Raw genomic sequence first — 15,144 nt, forward strand, 5'->3', positions numbered from 1 at the left:
ATCGCTTGCCACAAGTGAACGAGAGAGAAATGTTTCGCCATCACAAAAATCCCACACATAATTCATACTAGACATCAGTAGTATGATGTCCCTCCAAGCATTATTTTGTACTGTAATTGTCTACCATGGTGGTCTGATTTTAAGGATTACGCCGGTTTCAAATTTAACGCTTTTTAAGACAATTAAGAAAGAAATTTAAGTAGCCTCAACCACATCAAATCGTCTTCCTCTGCAATGACAAACTTTTGCCTGACAGAAGTCCCACAAGAAAATAAAACCTACAAGATTAAATAATCCTGTCACAACAAAATCCAAGACCGATGATTAAATTATTGCAATGACTAAGATGTTTTAAGACCTTAATTTTAGGTACAGGATATGAACAATTTTTAAGGATGCGCAGGCAATCTGTATTTGGTTCTTAGAAAAGTTTCCTCTGGCAGAAATAAAACTTTAATGTACTAAAGGAATTCAACAGCTACCTTGTCAGCGATGGTGGCAATGTATCTCATGCACTCGATGTCAGATGGAAACTGGTTGACTTCCTTCACAAGATACTGCACCACCTTCACATGACCCTACAAATTACAGGAAAGACTGTTACTGGGGGGTTTGTTAAAGTGATGCAGGATGCCACTGAATGTAGAATAAAGCACGCACCTTGCGAAAAGCAGCCATGAGTGGGGTGATTTTACGGTTGTCCGCAGCGTCCACGTCGGCACTTGCATGCACAAGGAGCTGAACCACGTCAAAGTGACCACCGTTCGCTGCCAGCCAAAGGGGAGTGTTCCCTTTCTTGTTTCGCACATCAATATGAGCCCCTCTACAAACAGAGAGCAGTAAGTGTAATAATATTAATTTAAAAAAACGCTGCAGCACTGTCTCAGAGAAAAAAAAATATACAGATACTTTTAAAAAGTACGTTGATGTGAGGAAGTCTTACCTGTTAATGAGCAGCTCACAGAACTTGTAGTGGCCCTTGTCGGCAGCGATGGTGAGGGCGGTGTCTCGGGAGGAAGGAACGGGAGGAGCGTTGACATCKGCACCTTTATCCAGCAGAACTCGGCCCACCTCGGCATAACCCCCAGAGGCTGCCTCCATCAATGGAGTGAGACCGGTCTGTGTGAACAAAGGATGGTCAACGGATGCAAACAAAAGTAGAGCAGAGACAATGATTTCATTAATTTAAAGAGATGGACGCCCAACAAAAAAAAAAGATTAAATGACACTAATGTCCTGTACCTTAGCGCGGTGCTCTACGTTGGCCTTGCGATCTAGCAGCAGACTGACGACCTCTGCTCGCCCCTGGAAGCAGGCCAAGGTCAGAGCGGTGTTTCTGTTGGTCTCGATCTGGGCGTTGATGTCCGAGCCCATATCCAACAAGAGCTTCACTGCCGGAACGTGGCCGTTCATCGCTGCCAGCATCAGAGGAGAGATCCCCAGCTTACTGCCAGTCCTGTGGAAAAAGGACAAACACTTACAGAATGGAACTTCTTCTATGAAAACATCAGTGTGTAGTTGTGGTAGACAGTTTAAGAATGATCAGTATTTAAACATGAACTCTCCAAATATCACAGCAGGTAAAAAGTGAAAAGAAGGTATTGGTAAAATCTTTTAACAAGGTAGGGATAAACTTCAGAAATGCATACTCCATTTTGTTTTTCCCCTCACCTGGAGTTGATCTCAGCGCCAGCGTTGAGGAGAATCTTGATGATGTTGACATAACCCCCTGAAGCAGCCAAGCTGAGAGGCGTGTAGTCGGAAACGTTGCGGTGTTCCTTATTGGCTCCCCGCAGCAGCAGCAACTCCACAACCTGTCAAATACAAAAAAAACAAACAGTTATGCATTATAACTGGAAGAAAAACAAAATGAACTTCAATATGCTGTGAGCAGATCTTAAAGGCGGTTTTACCTCCTGTCGGCCCCCTGAACATGCCAAGGAGAGGGGTGTGTCTTTGGTTCTCTCTGACTGAGCCTCGATGTCTCCACCTTTGTCCAGGAGTACCTCGACCACTCCGACATGGCCAGCGGTGGCAGCCAGAATCAAAGGAGTAAAACCTGTGGAGCGCAGAATGAATGCGTTTATTTTCCAATTCATCTCCTCAGCAGACATTCTCGCCCCCCCTTCTTTGTTCCTCTGTACCTTTTTTATCTCGGTGCTCAATGTTGGCTTGCCGGGCGATCAGGACTGACACGAGCTCCTCATGTCCTCCTGCACACGCCAGCGTCAGCGCTGTGTCGTGGTTGCTCTCCGTCTGTGAGGAGGAAATGTTTCAATGGGATAAATTACATTTCATGCATGTACATGTTAAAGTTCCCTTTGAAAACCACGGCTTTGAGGCTTACGTGTGCGTCAATGTCAACCGAAGGGTAGAGGGGCAAGACGGAAGGGGGAGAGGCAATGTTTGGGTTCGTCTGCGTGGGYGGCTGGGACAGGGGCGTGGGTGACGTTGTAGTGGTTAGCATGGGCACGCGGCTGCTCACAGCTGCGAYAGAGAAAGGGGGCGAAACATCCATATTTGCAGGTTTGGTCCAGTTGGCAACTGTAAAATTTCAGTTTTTCTGCCTTAAGCAAATATCCTCACCTGCCATGATGTCATCCAGTGTGTCTGTGAGCGTCTGCGCAGGTGTAGCCACCATGAGCCCGTCTGGGGCTGGTTGAGGTATCATTCCCGGCCCCAAACCGGCCAGCTGTTGACCCTGACTTTGAGCTTGCTGCCCCAGCATCTGCTGGCCCAACATCTGCTGCCCCACGAGCACCCTCTGCAGCTCTGGGCTCGTGCTTCCTGGGTAGTCGGCGGGGTTGTAGTCTGGCAGCGGCTGGATKGGGACAAAGGCGGCTTGGAGGGGCGGAGGCGGCGGCTGGGGTTGGGYCTGGGGCGAGGGAGGAAGAGGAGGCTGCTGTGGCAGCTGAGGCCCATCCCTGTACAGGATTGTGCCGACCTGAGGGAGTTTGGGGTAGTCGTCCTCTTCTCCATCGGCGTCGTCTTCCGAGCCCTCATCGTCATCGTCATCCTCCTCATCCTGAAAGCACAGAGAAAGCACCTCGAGTTTCTTAGAATAATTTAAAGTGGCATTAAGAGTAGAGACTCGCAGACAAATCGGTGGAATGYAACCAGCAGACACAATAAGTGCCTGCTTTGGGTGAATTGATCAAAATTAGCTTTTTTTTTTTTTTTTAGAATTAGGGGGATGTTTAAGATGAAGTCAGAGGAAGCACATAGATGTAATAAGTTTCATAAGAGGTAAACATTTTGTAAGCGCACAGAAACGTCTGCTGTTCATTTGRGTWCGTGAGAAACAGACATCCTAGACCACTCAGGTCTTCTGGTTCTGGTTTACTTCTGCATCAGAACCAGAACTAAACATGGAGAAGCAGCATTAAGTTTTTCACACACCACAAATCTGAAATGAACTTCCAGAAAAGTGCAAAAATGCTGCCTCACCAGCGCCCTCTGCAGCTCTGGGCTTGTGCTTCCTGGGTAGTCGGTAGCGACTGGACGGAGACGGCCCCGGCTATGCAAGAAGTCCCGGGCTTCCCAATAAATTCTGTGTTTTTGTATAATGATTTCATGGTGTAAAGCACTTTTAACTGTTTTGTTGCTAAAATATGCTACACAAATAAACGTGACTAAATGTGTGTGCGTGCGTGCTCTGTTCTGTCCTTATGAGCCTTTAGCCTGGGTTCATCTTGGAACATGTATGGATCAGAGGTGTGGGAAGCCCATCAGAAATCTAACCTCAAAGGTCAACATTGTGTTAGATCCAGACACAGAAACTGCTATTTTGTGATGCTGTCCATGATAATCRATGATGTAAAATGGCTTGATCAATTTTAAAACGTCAACTCTTCTAATTTTGGCTTTGTTTACATCAACTGCTCGCTTGCACACGACCTTTGCTCCCAATGCAAGTAATTAATAACAGCCCCAAGGCATGAAGGCAAGAACAACATATTTTCAATGTGTTTTATACCAACTCTTGGGTCACAGCTTTTAAAGAGAAACTGGAGTAAGTTAAAGTTTTTGTGCATAAAAGGAGACACCCTGATTGGTCTGGTTTTTAGGTTGTGGCRAAGTGAATGAGAATTTTACCTCTTCCCCCTCCTCCCCTGGCGGCTGCTCCTGTTCCCCCTCTTTGTTGGCCTCCTCGTCGGTGTCGGAGCCAACYGGTAGCTGACCACCTGTTGGGGTAGGAAGGGGCCCCGGAGCAGTAGCCATACACCCAGGCCCCGGGCCCGGACCCTGATTCTGTCCTGCCTCCTGGTCTTCTTTTAAGCCCTTTGCCTCCATGTACTCTTTGGTGAACTGTTGCTGTGTTTTTAGCTGCAGCTGACGCTCCACCTTCTGAAGCTCCTTCAAGATCTTCTTCTTCTTCTGCACCTGAGTACAAAACAGCCACATCTATAATTGACAGGCTTTCTTTTGATGGCTTCACCCAAGATAATGACAGTTTTAGCCGGGACTGTACCTGTTCTTCTCTGCTTTTCTTCAGCTCCTCAATTTTGTCTTTGGTGAGCGGCTCGCCCTGAATGAGCTCCAGTGACTGGAGCTGAGCTTTCTCGATGGCGCTTATTCTCTGGCCCAGTTCGTTCAGCTTTCCCTCCGTTTCCTCCACTATGCATTCCAACGGCGGACACAAGTGGAACGGCGGCAAAGGCTCTGCTTCAGGACCACGACCGACTGCACTGGGGACGCCAGGCTGAAGGGYTGCTTGTCTCTGTTTGGACACCGCTGATTTTAAAAACAGAACAAGAGAGATCAAGATTAAAATTAGAAAGAAGGGTAAAAGTGAAYGAGCACGGCTTAACAAAACCCAGGATTTTCAGCCAACATTTGTCAAACTTTTCAGGACTCCACTTTTCAAATATCTCAGATTGGTTTTAAAATACAACATTTCTTTGTTTTTTTWAAATTTATTATTATTTTATGGTGTTTAGTATGATACACTCTTGGCTTCAAAAACAAGTACTGTAAATGTAAACCTGCACTCATTACATTAAAATGGATTGGGACACATCATTGTGTTTACAGTCTGTTATTCAAACACCCAGGTGTTTATGGAAAGCAGTTCTACTTAAGTAAATATTGTTACTAATGAATAACTAATACTCAAATGTCAGCATGATAAAAACAACAGAATATTCAAGATGCCGTTTCATTTGGTGACAGTTTTTGTAAAGCTTCTTTGCTTATTTCAGGAACTTATTTTTTAGTTTTTTTTATTTCAGGCTCTTTAAATTTTATGTTCTTCTAAGAGAAATCCTTTCCTCTGTGAGGTGGGTCGGATTCTCTGAAGAACTTTTTCTTAAAGTATCAAATTTTAGTAGCTTCTCACAAAAAAAACAGATGTTCTTATAATCAGACATTTTAAATCAGTTTAAAAAATGAGAAGTCAGCCAAAAATGTCCTTTCGTTCCAAAAAAGTAAATCTTTTATACATTTTGTTTCCATTTCATGTTGACCTATTTATTTATCTTGTATTAATAACCATATTTTATTTTGAATGAAACAGCTCTCCATTAGGTGTTATGTATTTTTATTGATTTTGTTTTAAGGCCAAGGGTCTTATAGGGTCTTATAAAATTAAACTGAATTATTAAATTAATTTGAACATTTTGAGGTGCATCCACTCAYGTTAAAAGACATCTCAAGTTTGTCTTCTTGTGACTACTAAGCATCTCAAAATGTCAAAGCATTAATATGTACATGATATGATKCCTAAAGCTGGTTAAAAAACACTTATTTCAGACCAGAGCATTACTGGCATTAGAAGACAATAAAAAGATTCGAACTCAACTGCTTGGTTTTGTTTATTAATTGCCCTATTMATTTAAAAAAATTATTGCGTTTTTGTAATATTAATATTAAGAAAATAATATTAATATTGAGAAAAATCTCTTCAAAATGAATCAGAGTAGGCATAAACCTCTTAAGGCATTGTTTACCTTTGCTCAAGACGGGTGGGGGCGTAGCAATGTTTGATGGGGCTCTGTCGGGTTCCTGAGGGGGCACGACCATAGCGAGAGCTTGGAATGGGACACGAGGAACCTGATGGGACAAAATTATGTCACAATTAGGAAGGGGAACATGACTGTCTAAAAAGAGGCAAAACATTTTTTTTTTAATGCAAAACTTCATAATATATGAAGCTGTATATACCTGAGAAGCATCTTGTGATGGGGGCGTGAGCTGGGAGAGATCCGGGGCTGGGACAGACAGAATGTTGTTGGGGTAGTCCAACAGGTAGGACACCACGTTAGTGTGGCCACCTTTAGCAGCTTCTATCAACATGGTTGAGCCATCCTAGAGGTAAACAACATTAACATTATAAGGTTTTCATTACGCTGCAATCAGAGGAGCAGAGCAAGCCTCGATAAGCTACACGTTTAGGAACGGGAGCCTCACTTTGAGCCTGTGTGTGGGATCGGCTCCGTGCGCCAGCAGCAACTCCACCACAGCCAGATGGCCCCCAGCACAGGCCAGGGACACCACGGTGTGATCGTTGTTGGCAGTAGTTCTGTTCACATTAGCACCTGAACAGGAGAAAAAAAAACAAAAGAAAAAAAAAACTGAATTTATTGGGAAGCCTGGGACTTCTTAGACTAAAAATTCAAGAAACACAGTAAATCTGACCAGCGGATTAAAAAAAACACATACCTTTGCTGATAAGAAACTGCACTGTGCACAGATGTCCTGCCCTTGCTGCCTTCATCAGAGGTGTCCGCCCCCCTTCAGACTCATGTTCCTGAGGATCAGAGGAATTATTTCAGGTTTCAGGGTGCTTTTACAAAGTAAGGCTTGTTCTTTTCAACTGCACATGTAGTTTTAAAATCCCAGAATCCCTAAATAACATCATTAAGACTGAATAGGAGTATTGTGAGCRTACCAAATTGGCTCCAGCCTGAAGCAACACATCTGCCACATCAGTGTGTCCATTCTCACACGCGTACGTCAATGCCGTGTCTCCTGTTGCTGTGGTGGCGTGAACGTTCGCTCCTTAATGGCCGACAAAGAAAACGTATTTGTAATTAAAAAGGTGCAAGTGTTGGATTCTTAAAGCAAGAGATAMGTTTGTGGCATATGTTTTCTCAAGAGAACGTTATTGCTCTAGCTTTTTATTACTCACCGGCAGCCAGCAGGTATTTCACCAGCTCCAGATGGCCCTCCTGTGCAGCCTCCATTAGAGGAGTGGAGCAGCCCAGCTCAATGTCGGCTCCTGCTTTGATAAGGAAGTCGGCCACTTCCAGAAAGCCTCCGCAGCAGGCCAGAGTCAGCGCCGTCTCCTGGGTTTCCTCCGTCTGGGCATTGATATTAGCACCTGGAAAACATGTGGAAGTGGTTGTTAAAAGAGACAAAATATGAGCTAGGCCTTTAACGACATATCGGATTAATTGATTATTGAAATGATAAACTAATTTAGTAATCAATCAATAGCTGGAGTATACAGACTCAAAAAAGGACATTTGGTGTCAATTTTGGATGCCTTTAATAACTATTTTTGTATAGTAATTAARCCAAAACTATACAAAAAAATATTTTATTTTTTATTTTTCTCAAAACTCCTCAAGCACCAGTTTCAGCTTCACTCGGTTCAGATTTACCAAAGGAATGCTACATTAACGTGTTTTAGGTCATAAAATGCTTCTTTTTCTATTTRAAAAAGGAATTTAATAATTTGTCAGCATTTTTTAAATGCATTTCTAACATTGTATAAAAAAGGCTTAAGTGGTTAAAACAAAAAGTCTGATAAATGTGCCACTTTTTAATCCAATTAATGGTCAGAATAATCGATCACTAGAACAAATCCCTAAAATCAATCAATTTTATTTATAAAGCACTGTTCATACTAAAAGCAGCTYAAAGTGCTGTAGAGAGCAATAAAAACAAACCCACATAAGCAAACAATTACCCACCCCACATGGAAAAACACACAACTGCATGAAAAATGCACAAACTACACATAAGTACATATAAACAATCTGACCCTCTTTCTTTAGAATTCGTCATTGATCTGATTTTCTGTTTCAAAGTATAACACCTGTATAATATGACACAAAGTGTGGCCTGGATGTCAAAGCTCCATTAAACAGATGTTAGAGGAAGTGTCCCACCTTGAGCCAGCAGCAGTGCTACCATCTCCTCATGGCCTTCTCTTGCTGCCTCCATCAGGGGAGTGTAGCCCTCATCATTAACCTGGAGACAAGCCGAGGATGGACATTATGATTGTCCTGATTTTGAACCTGGCAGTAAGATGAAATACTCCACACTCCAAAATAGGATGCAATTCTTCCATCAATTCAGATAATTTCGCATTATTGTTTTAAATAATTTATTTTGTTCAACTCTAGTTTACTGGACTAGATTACTTTACCCGAAAAAAAAAAAAAAAATCCAACTGATAATAGGAGTTGCACCATCAGAGAATTAAAATGTACAACTTTTTTGTTTTAGAATTTCYTTATACCTCCTCCAGATTGGCGCCTCGTTCTATGAGCAGCGCTGCGAGCTCCACGTGTCCTCCACAAGCCGCGAGGGTGAGAGGTGACTCGAAGGAGTCAGCTGGCATGTTGACCTGCGCACCGCTGTCCAACAGCAGCCGCGCCACCTCCACATGGCCGTCCTGGGACAGCGAGACACAGAGGATGTAGAGATAAGCACCTGAATAAATACGTACTAGCWTGTRCCAGTTCGGCTGAATCTGGCCAATTTCCATGGCGAAAATGTCACTGTGGACGTTTGAAACAGGGTTAGATAACCTAAAATACAGTTTYTGTTTAGTTTTATTATTTGTGTTGTTGCAGCTACGAAAACATGGGAGATGCTGTCAACGTTTTAAATATTGCGATTTTATTATGGTGTCCAATTCTATTAGAAAGAAAAAAAAAAGTTTTATCAAATCAAAAATAATRACCTTTTTAAGACTATATACATTTAATTTAAAGGTCTGAGTAAAAAAACTATCCATATTATATCCATAGTTTGAGCTGGTTGACTACATATTTGCCGTTTTAGCTAAATTTAAAGTACATGTTGAGGATTTTGACTTCTGCTGCTGGATTTTCTGAACTGACCACTACAGGACTTTTGCTGTTCCTTCGCATCCTTCTGGACTAGTAACAGTCTTGACAATTCTCCTGATGGGCCAGTGAGCTCTCGGAAGTGATGGGTCAATGATTAGCGCAACAGAGTCCACAGTGATGTTCTTCGACGATGTATGCCACTTCGGAAGGGTCTGGAGGTTCGGCAAATAGTTCTTGGTGAATTGGATAACAGTATACATTCATTATACACTGAGCTTTAGGTTTCAAAATCCTGCATGCACATTAGGAGGTAGTTGTAGTAGAAGCAATAACATAAACTGAAGCTTAAGACATTTTAAATTCTGGAATTAGATTCATTAACAGCTTTTTAAGACCCGACAGAATTAATGAGTAAAACTTAATGAAAAAAATAGTAAACAACCTACGTTTTACTAAACATTTKACCCGTTTTAGTGTCTGGTTGAGGTTTGAGTCAGATGCTCACCATGCAAGCCTCCATGAGCGCCGTGTGCATCTCGTCTGTTTTATGCTCCTGGTCTGCTCCAGCCTCCAAAAGAAAGCGAACCATGTCCAGATGACCTGGAATTTAGAACAAAGTCATCAATTCAAAGTATTAGGTAGCAAAGTTTTACAAGCAGTGACTAACAGGACGTTCATTAACGATACAGAGACATATTTGAGTCCAGACCTTTGTAACAGGCGAGTGTGAGCGCGCTCTCCTTGAACTCGTTGGAGTGTGTGTTGATGCCGGCGCCATACTCCAGGAGCACCCTGGCCACCTCCACGTGGCCCGCGCTGGCTGCCTCCATGAGAGGCGTGTGTCCGTTCTCGTTGTGGTCCTCGATGTTCGCACCCTCTTTCAGCAGCACCTTCACCACGTCCACGAAGCCACCGGCGCACGCGTACGTCAATGCTGTGTTGCCTGGAAGACAAAAACAGCGTGAATCCTCAAAAAAAGGGGGAACTAAAGCTTTTTTAGGGCGGGTCAGACAGTTTTACCTGTGGAGGACTGAGCGTTCACATCTGCCCCGTGGACCAAAAGCAGTTTGACAATGTCCACGTAACCTCCGCTGGCAGCAGCCATTAACGGTGTTATGTCCCCCTTGATGCCCCTGTCCTCTACGTTGGCGTGCATTGCCAATAAGACCTGTTGACGAAACGTGAAATCATGAGGTAATGAAACGCCGACGGAAGGCTGTCGGAGACACAAAACCCGTTTCATACCTGCGCGAGTTCGTAGTAGCCAGCCGAGCAGGCGAGACACAGGAGGCTCTCCCCCTCTTCCGTGTGCTCGTTGACGCTTCGTCCCTCGTCCAACAACTTGCGCACAGCGTTGACGTCCCCATCTGAACACGCTTCTGCTAAACTACGGCTGAAAATAACCAGACTGCTACAATTACTGCCACGGTGACAGGTGGACACACATACGCCTCAAAGAAAAGAAGAAAAAAAAAAACTGCATTTGAAGTGTACATTCTGTGAAAAAATGGCTGAGATACATACTTGTCGGCTTGACCGGCATTGAGTGTGTTTTCAGCTCTCATTCGGGTCAGGGCGGCGGCTGCCTCATCCAGCGCACAGCTCACGGACGATGTTAGTCGCCGTAGCACCTCGGGGTCTGCAAAAGCTTTACCATCGGCAGTGGACAGTTTACCGATGCCTGCCGAACACCAAGAAGGCAGAGGTGCATAGGGCAATGCAAACCACAGGGGGAGCAGAACCACACCAGACCAGATGAAGAAGCAAGTCCAGTCCAGCCAATCCAATCCAGGGTTAGTAGCAGCATACACAAACGAGATGGAGAGAAACCCACACACAGAAAACACACACAAGCACTTGTTAATTTGGCTCAACATATCCTGTCACTACTTTCAATGCAGCATCATGTATGAATACTCCCTCCCCCGCCCCCACACAATCTAAAGCACAAACAATCTTCATTTACAGACAATTGTGTAATGAGCTTTAAAATGTGCCAAAAACTACAAGGAAGGCAGTGAAGGAAGAAGGTGGGCAGTTTTTTTGTTTTGTTTTTAATCATTTMTTTTTCTTAAAAACTCAGGTTAAAGCCATTAATGGTTGAAGAGAAAAAACATCTTGTGTATGAATTTTAGATGGATGAGAGGAAGAACGTAGGGAAAAAAAAGGAGGGACTAGAAGAGGAGGTAAAAAGACAAAGGAATATGAAGAATTCTAATTACCATGAGACAAAAATGCGCTTGTGACTGTTATGAAAAGGTTGAAAAAGCGAAAGAGGGAGAATAAGAGGCAAAAACAAGAAAAAACACAACAGAACAGAACTAATTTGATAACTTAAAAAAAAAAGAGTTTCTTTCTCTTTGACAATTGCATGTTTGAGTTTAGGCATAAGAAGCATGTTTTACAATGAAATGAAAATGTATTTCTTCATTTGTCGATGGGATCTGAGCTTTCCGTCCCGGAAGTTGAAAGCACGGCAGGACAATATCTGGGAAATTGATCGTTATCGCAATAACTGTGTGYKCAAGATGCATAACATAAGGAACTGCTAGGACTGCAATAAATATTAGTTAATTAAGCAGCATGCACTCAGGCTCTCTGTCAGTAGTTTATTTGATGACATTTATTGTTCAATGCATCACAATTGGATTTTTATTTATTTATTTATTTTWTWTTTTTTTTGCAAAGAAGTGATAGGTGGTAAAGTAATTATGAATCAACACCAAGTTGTTTCAATACCAAAATGACTGTCTACCATGGAGCGAATGCTAAAATATGTTAGCGGAATTTTATCATTTGTTTACTCATGACAAATTGATCCATGACTGCAACATTCATCGATATTGTTGCATATTGGATCCTTTCCTGAAAACYTAGCGCYKGTTTGAAGTGTTTGTGACTGAAAGCAGAGTTTGTATAGTTCTGAACCCAACACTTTTCCAGAAGCAAAAGGGAAGCATCTCCTGGTAATTATAGTAATTAGAGAATTGTTTCTATGAAAAACTCCAATGAAAACTTACATTTGATTTTGTTTCTTTTTATTCCCAACTACCTGTAACTAAGCTTGAAAAAGTGTATACATTCCTATTAAAAAGCTAAGTTTTTTGTAAGAAAATTAGACCATAATAAATCATTTACAAGCATTTTCCCAAGGTAATTTTGTTTATCTAACGCATCCGTTAAATATAAACCATACAAAAAATAAGCAATAACTTGCCTGTACAGCCTTAAGCTAATCCTTTGACAAAAAACCCTTTGATGTGAGAACAACACTCTTCTTGAATACATAACTATCAATTATAGCGAAACTGACTGCCAGAAAAGATTTCACCAGTCCGACTAGAATATTCCAGACACATTCTCAGTCTGTAGAGAGGTAAAACAGTATCAAAATGATCTCATTGTGCATATGGGAATCAGTCTGAAAAATCCACAGCAATACATTCATGCTATGGTACAGAGAAGACAGTCATTTTTAATTTGATAAAAAAAANCTGTAACTAAGCTTGAAAAAGTGTATACATTCCTATTAAAAAGCTAAGTTTTTTGTAAGAAAATTAGACCATAATAAATCATTTACAAGCATTTTCCCAAGGTAATTTTGTTTATCTAACGCATCCGTTAAATATAAACCATACAAAAAATAAGCAATAACTTGCCTGTACAGCCTTAAGCTAATCCTTTGACAAAAAACCCTTTGATGTGAGAACAACACTCTTCTTGAATACATAACTATCAATTATAGCGAAACTGACTGCCAGAAAAATTTCACCAGTCCGACTAGAATATTCCAGACACATTCTCAGTCTGTAGAGAGGTAAAACAGTATCAAAATGATCTCATTGTGCATATGGGAATCAGTCTGAAAAATCCACAGCAATACATTCATGCTATGGTACAGAGAAGACAGTCATTTTTAATTTGATAAAAAAAATATAGAACATCAGTGACACTTAAGAAACTGGAGGTTTCCACAAAATGATGYTAAAGACAACACTAAAACTTGTTAGGGAGGCTGCCAAGTAAACATGACYGAATGAGCAGGGCTGTAAACGGACATTTCCTTTCAACTTTGGCTTAAATTTTCCAACACATTGTGGGAATCTGTGTTATAGGCTGAAGAAACCAAATTTCAACTTTAGGCCCATTATTCCCAATCCAAGTTTGACACGCACACACACAAATCACTATTTTAAATGACCATGAGAGCATCACACCTACAGTGAAACATAATTGTAGCAGAATGGTTAGTTTTCTTTAGATGAAACTGTAGATTTTTGTCTGGGCAGATGAAATCATCAGCAGAGGTACCAGGTCATTTTGACAAAAYCTTTAAATGTCTACTATGAAAAAACAATGACTCCATTGGACAAAAGCTTTGGAAAGGTTAAGCCAGAGTTTAGATCAAATTGGACAGAAAAAATGTAGAAACATCCAAGTCGGGCTGCATCTTCATACTTGGCAAGGTAGAGAGGGCAAATGCTGTCAAAATGTGGGATTTTGAGACTGAATGCTGAAATTCAAAGGTTCTTYAATAAGGTGTAAAATTTAWYGGTGTGTAACTGGCTGACTGAATGTTTCAAAATTCCCAGAAGTTAGTTTGTTTATTATGYGACACATGAGAAAAATATTTTAAATGATTCATTTGGAGTCCATTTTCCTGTTGCATATAACAGGATTTTAAGCAGGGCTGTGCAGACTTGAGAGTTGCTTTATGTTTGCCAACTAAACTTTACTTGTTTATGCTTCACTATTTTTAGTAGAGCAAAATACAGCCTGAGYTCTCACAGAAGACAGTACTCAGGTGCTGCAGAGGCTTTTGGTAAGCTTCGACTTGCTACTGGCAGCAGCTTTGAAGCAAAAAAAAACATCTTGAATAACAATGCATGTGCTGGCAGGTTACTAAAATGACGGCATTGAGGTAAACTGACCGAGATACCAACAATGAAACTCAACCAACCTTTTACAGAGGTCATTAAAAAAACCCATCTGCATTTAACCGTTTAGTGAAAAGCTAAGAATGCAAGATGATTATTTGAACTGGTGCTTTTTAAAAACATCAAGTCACCATTTTATCTATTTCATGGAAATCCATTATTAAAAATACACATTTACACAGTGTCTTCAAAAGCCATTTACATGCAAAGCGTCCCCAGGTCCCTCATCTTAGCTTTAGTTTAACAGCAAGGACACTGAAACATCTGTTTTAGCTTTAAAAGCCCTGTGTTTACCCATAAGCAACCTCTACACTCAAAACTGTCATATTTACATTGACAACATGAGCTTTGCACTGGGTAAAAAAAAAAAAATGCCAGGATGCGAGTATATAATGCAATTAAAAGAACAAACCGACATCTACAGCAGTAAAATAAAGACATTTTTGCACTTTTAAGTTTGGAATTCTCATCAAGYTGTCAATCTAGATTCTATGGTAATGATCATAAAGATTCAATTTAACCCCCCATGTTACAGAATTAGGTCTGAAAGTTCAAGATTTACTAAGCATTTGCAATCAGACTGTTGAGCCAATGAATTGTAATTTTTCTTCTGCTTTTGGGACTAAAAGTAAAAGTACTGCGTTTTAAAAAAAAATCAATTTTATTCCGACTGGTAGAAATGGTCTGCTGTATGCCGTCTAGTCACCTCTTAGAGAAAATCTGACWTTAATAGTCTGAAATCAAACTTAATAGAAGCGTCAGAAAAGGCAGATAATGGCAGAAGAAAAAACCCCACAAGCATAGAGACTAAACCTTGGGGTCATAGGTTAGTGGTGCTCGTCATTACATAAGCCCATATTAACTGATACCTTGCATGAGCAGCGGTTAAGCCAAGCTGTATTATATGGAGATTTGAAAACACTACAGACTGCTGACTGGTAAAGGGGCCGGGGGTCATTAGTGTCACATGTGGGAATCTATTACAGTGGGATAGCTGAATATGAAATTCACATGTAAAGAGTGTATACAATATAATAGCTCATAAATATTACACATTTCAAACAGTCCTTTGCTACATTCAGAGTGTCCACAAAACGACTGCAAGTAATGATTAAATTAATACATGATTATTCTATGGATTAATTGGATACAAAAACTGGCACAATTTTAACTAAGCCACTTAA

General features: G+C 41.3%; 1 protein-coding gene across 3 annotated transcripts in view; it reads right to left on the reverse strand.

Annotated features, from left to right (window-relative positions):
- The window catches only part of ankhd1 (ankyrin repeat and KH domain containing 1), a 34,592-nt gene that overhangs the window by 9,002 nt on the left and 10,446 nt on the right, over positions 1 to 15,144 (reverse strand). For all 3 annotated transcript variants that reach the window (XM_017307094.1, XM_008419942.2, XM_017307093.1), the window contains exons 3-26: positions 10,548 to 10,704; positions 10,269 to 10,431; positions 10,044 to 10,191; positions 9,733 to 9,966; positions 9,529 to 9,623; positions 8,468 to 8,629; positions 8,115 to 8,196; positions 7,130 to 7,321; positions 6,890 to 6,999; positions 6,661 to 6,748; positions 6,409 to 6,536; positions 6,163 to 6,306; positions 5,949 to 6,051; positions 4,472 to 4,734; positions 4,096 to 4,383; positions 2,587 to 3,025; positions 2,348 to 2,487; positions 2,145 to 2,256; positions 1,914 to 2,059; positions 1,672 to 1,814; positions 1,243 to 1,456; positions 944 to 1,119; positions 661 to 823; positions 483 to 578 (exon numbers count right to left, since the gene is read on the reverse strand). In XM_017307094.1, the coding sequence (XP_017162583.1) occupies positions 483 to 578; positions 661 to 823; positions 944 to 1,119; positions 1,243 to 1,456; positions 1,672 to 1,814; positions 1,914 to 2,059; positions 2,145 to 2,256; positions 2,348 to 2,487; positions 2,587 to 3,025; positions 4,096 to 4,383; positions 4,472 to 4,734; positions 5,949 to 6,051; positions 6,163 to 6,306; positions 6,409 to 6,536; positions 6,661 to 6,748; positions 6,890 to 6,999; positions 7,130 to 7,321; positions 8,115 to 8,196; positions 8,468 to 8,629; positions 9,529 to 9,623; positions 9,733 to 9,966; positions 10,044 to 10,191; positions 10,269 to 10,431; positions 10,548 to 10,704 (3,986 nt within the window). The remainder of the gene's footprint in view (positions 1 to 482; positions 579 to 660; positions 824 to 943; positions 1,120 to 1,242; positions 1,457 to 1,671; positions 1,815 to 1,913; positions 2,060 to 2,144; positions 2,257 to 2,347; positions 2,488 to 2,586; positions 3,026 to 4,095; positions 4,384 to 4,471; positions 4,735 to 5,948; positions 6,052 to 6,162; positions 6,307 to 6,408; positions 6,537 to 6,660; positions 6,749 to 6,889; positions 7,000 to 7,129; positions 7,322 to 8,114; positions 8,197 to 8,467; positions 8,630 to 9,528; positions 9,624 to 9,732; positions 9,967 to 10,043; positions 10,192 to 10,268; positions 10,432 to 10,547; positions 10,705 to 15,144) is intronic.

This window comes from Poecilia reticulata, linkage group LG10, assembly GCF_000633615.1.
Source record: "Poecilia reticulata strain Guanapo linkage group LG10, Guppy_female_1.0+MT, whole genome shotgun sequence".
Classification (NCBI taxonomy): domain Eukaryota; kingdom Metazoa; phylum Chordata; class Actinopteri; order Cyprinodontiformes; family Poeciliidae; genus Poecilia; species Poecilia reticulata.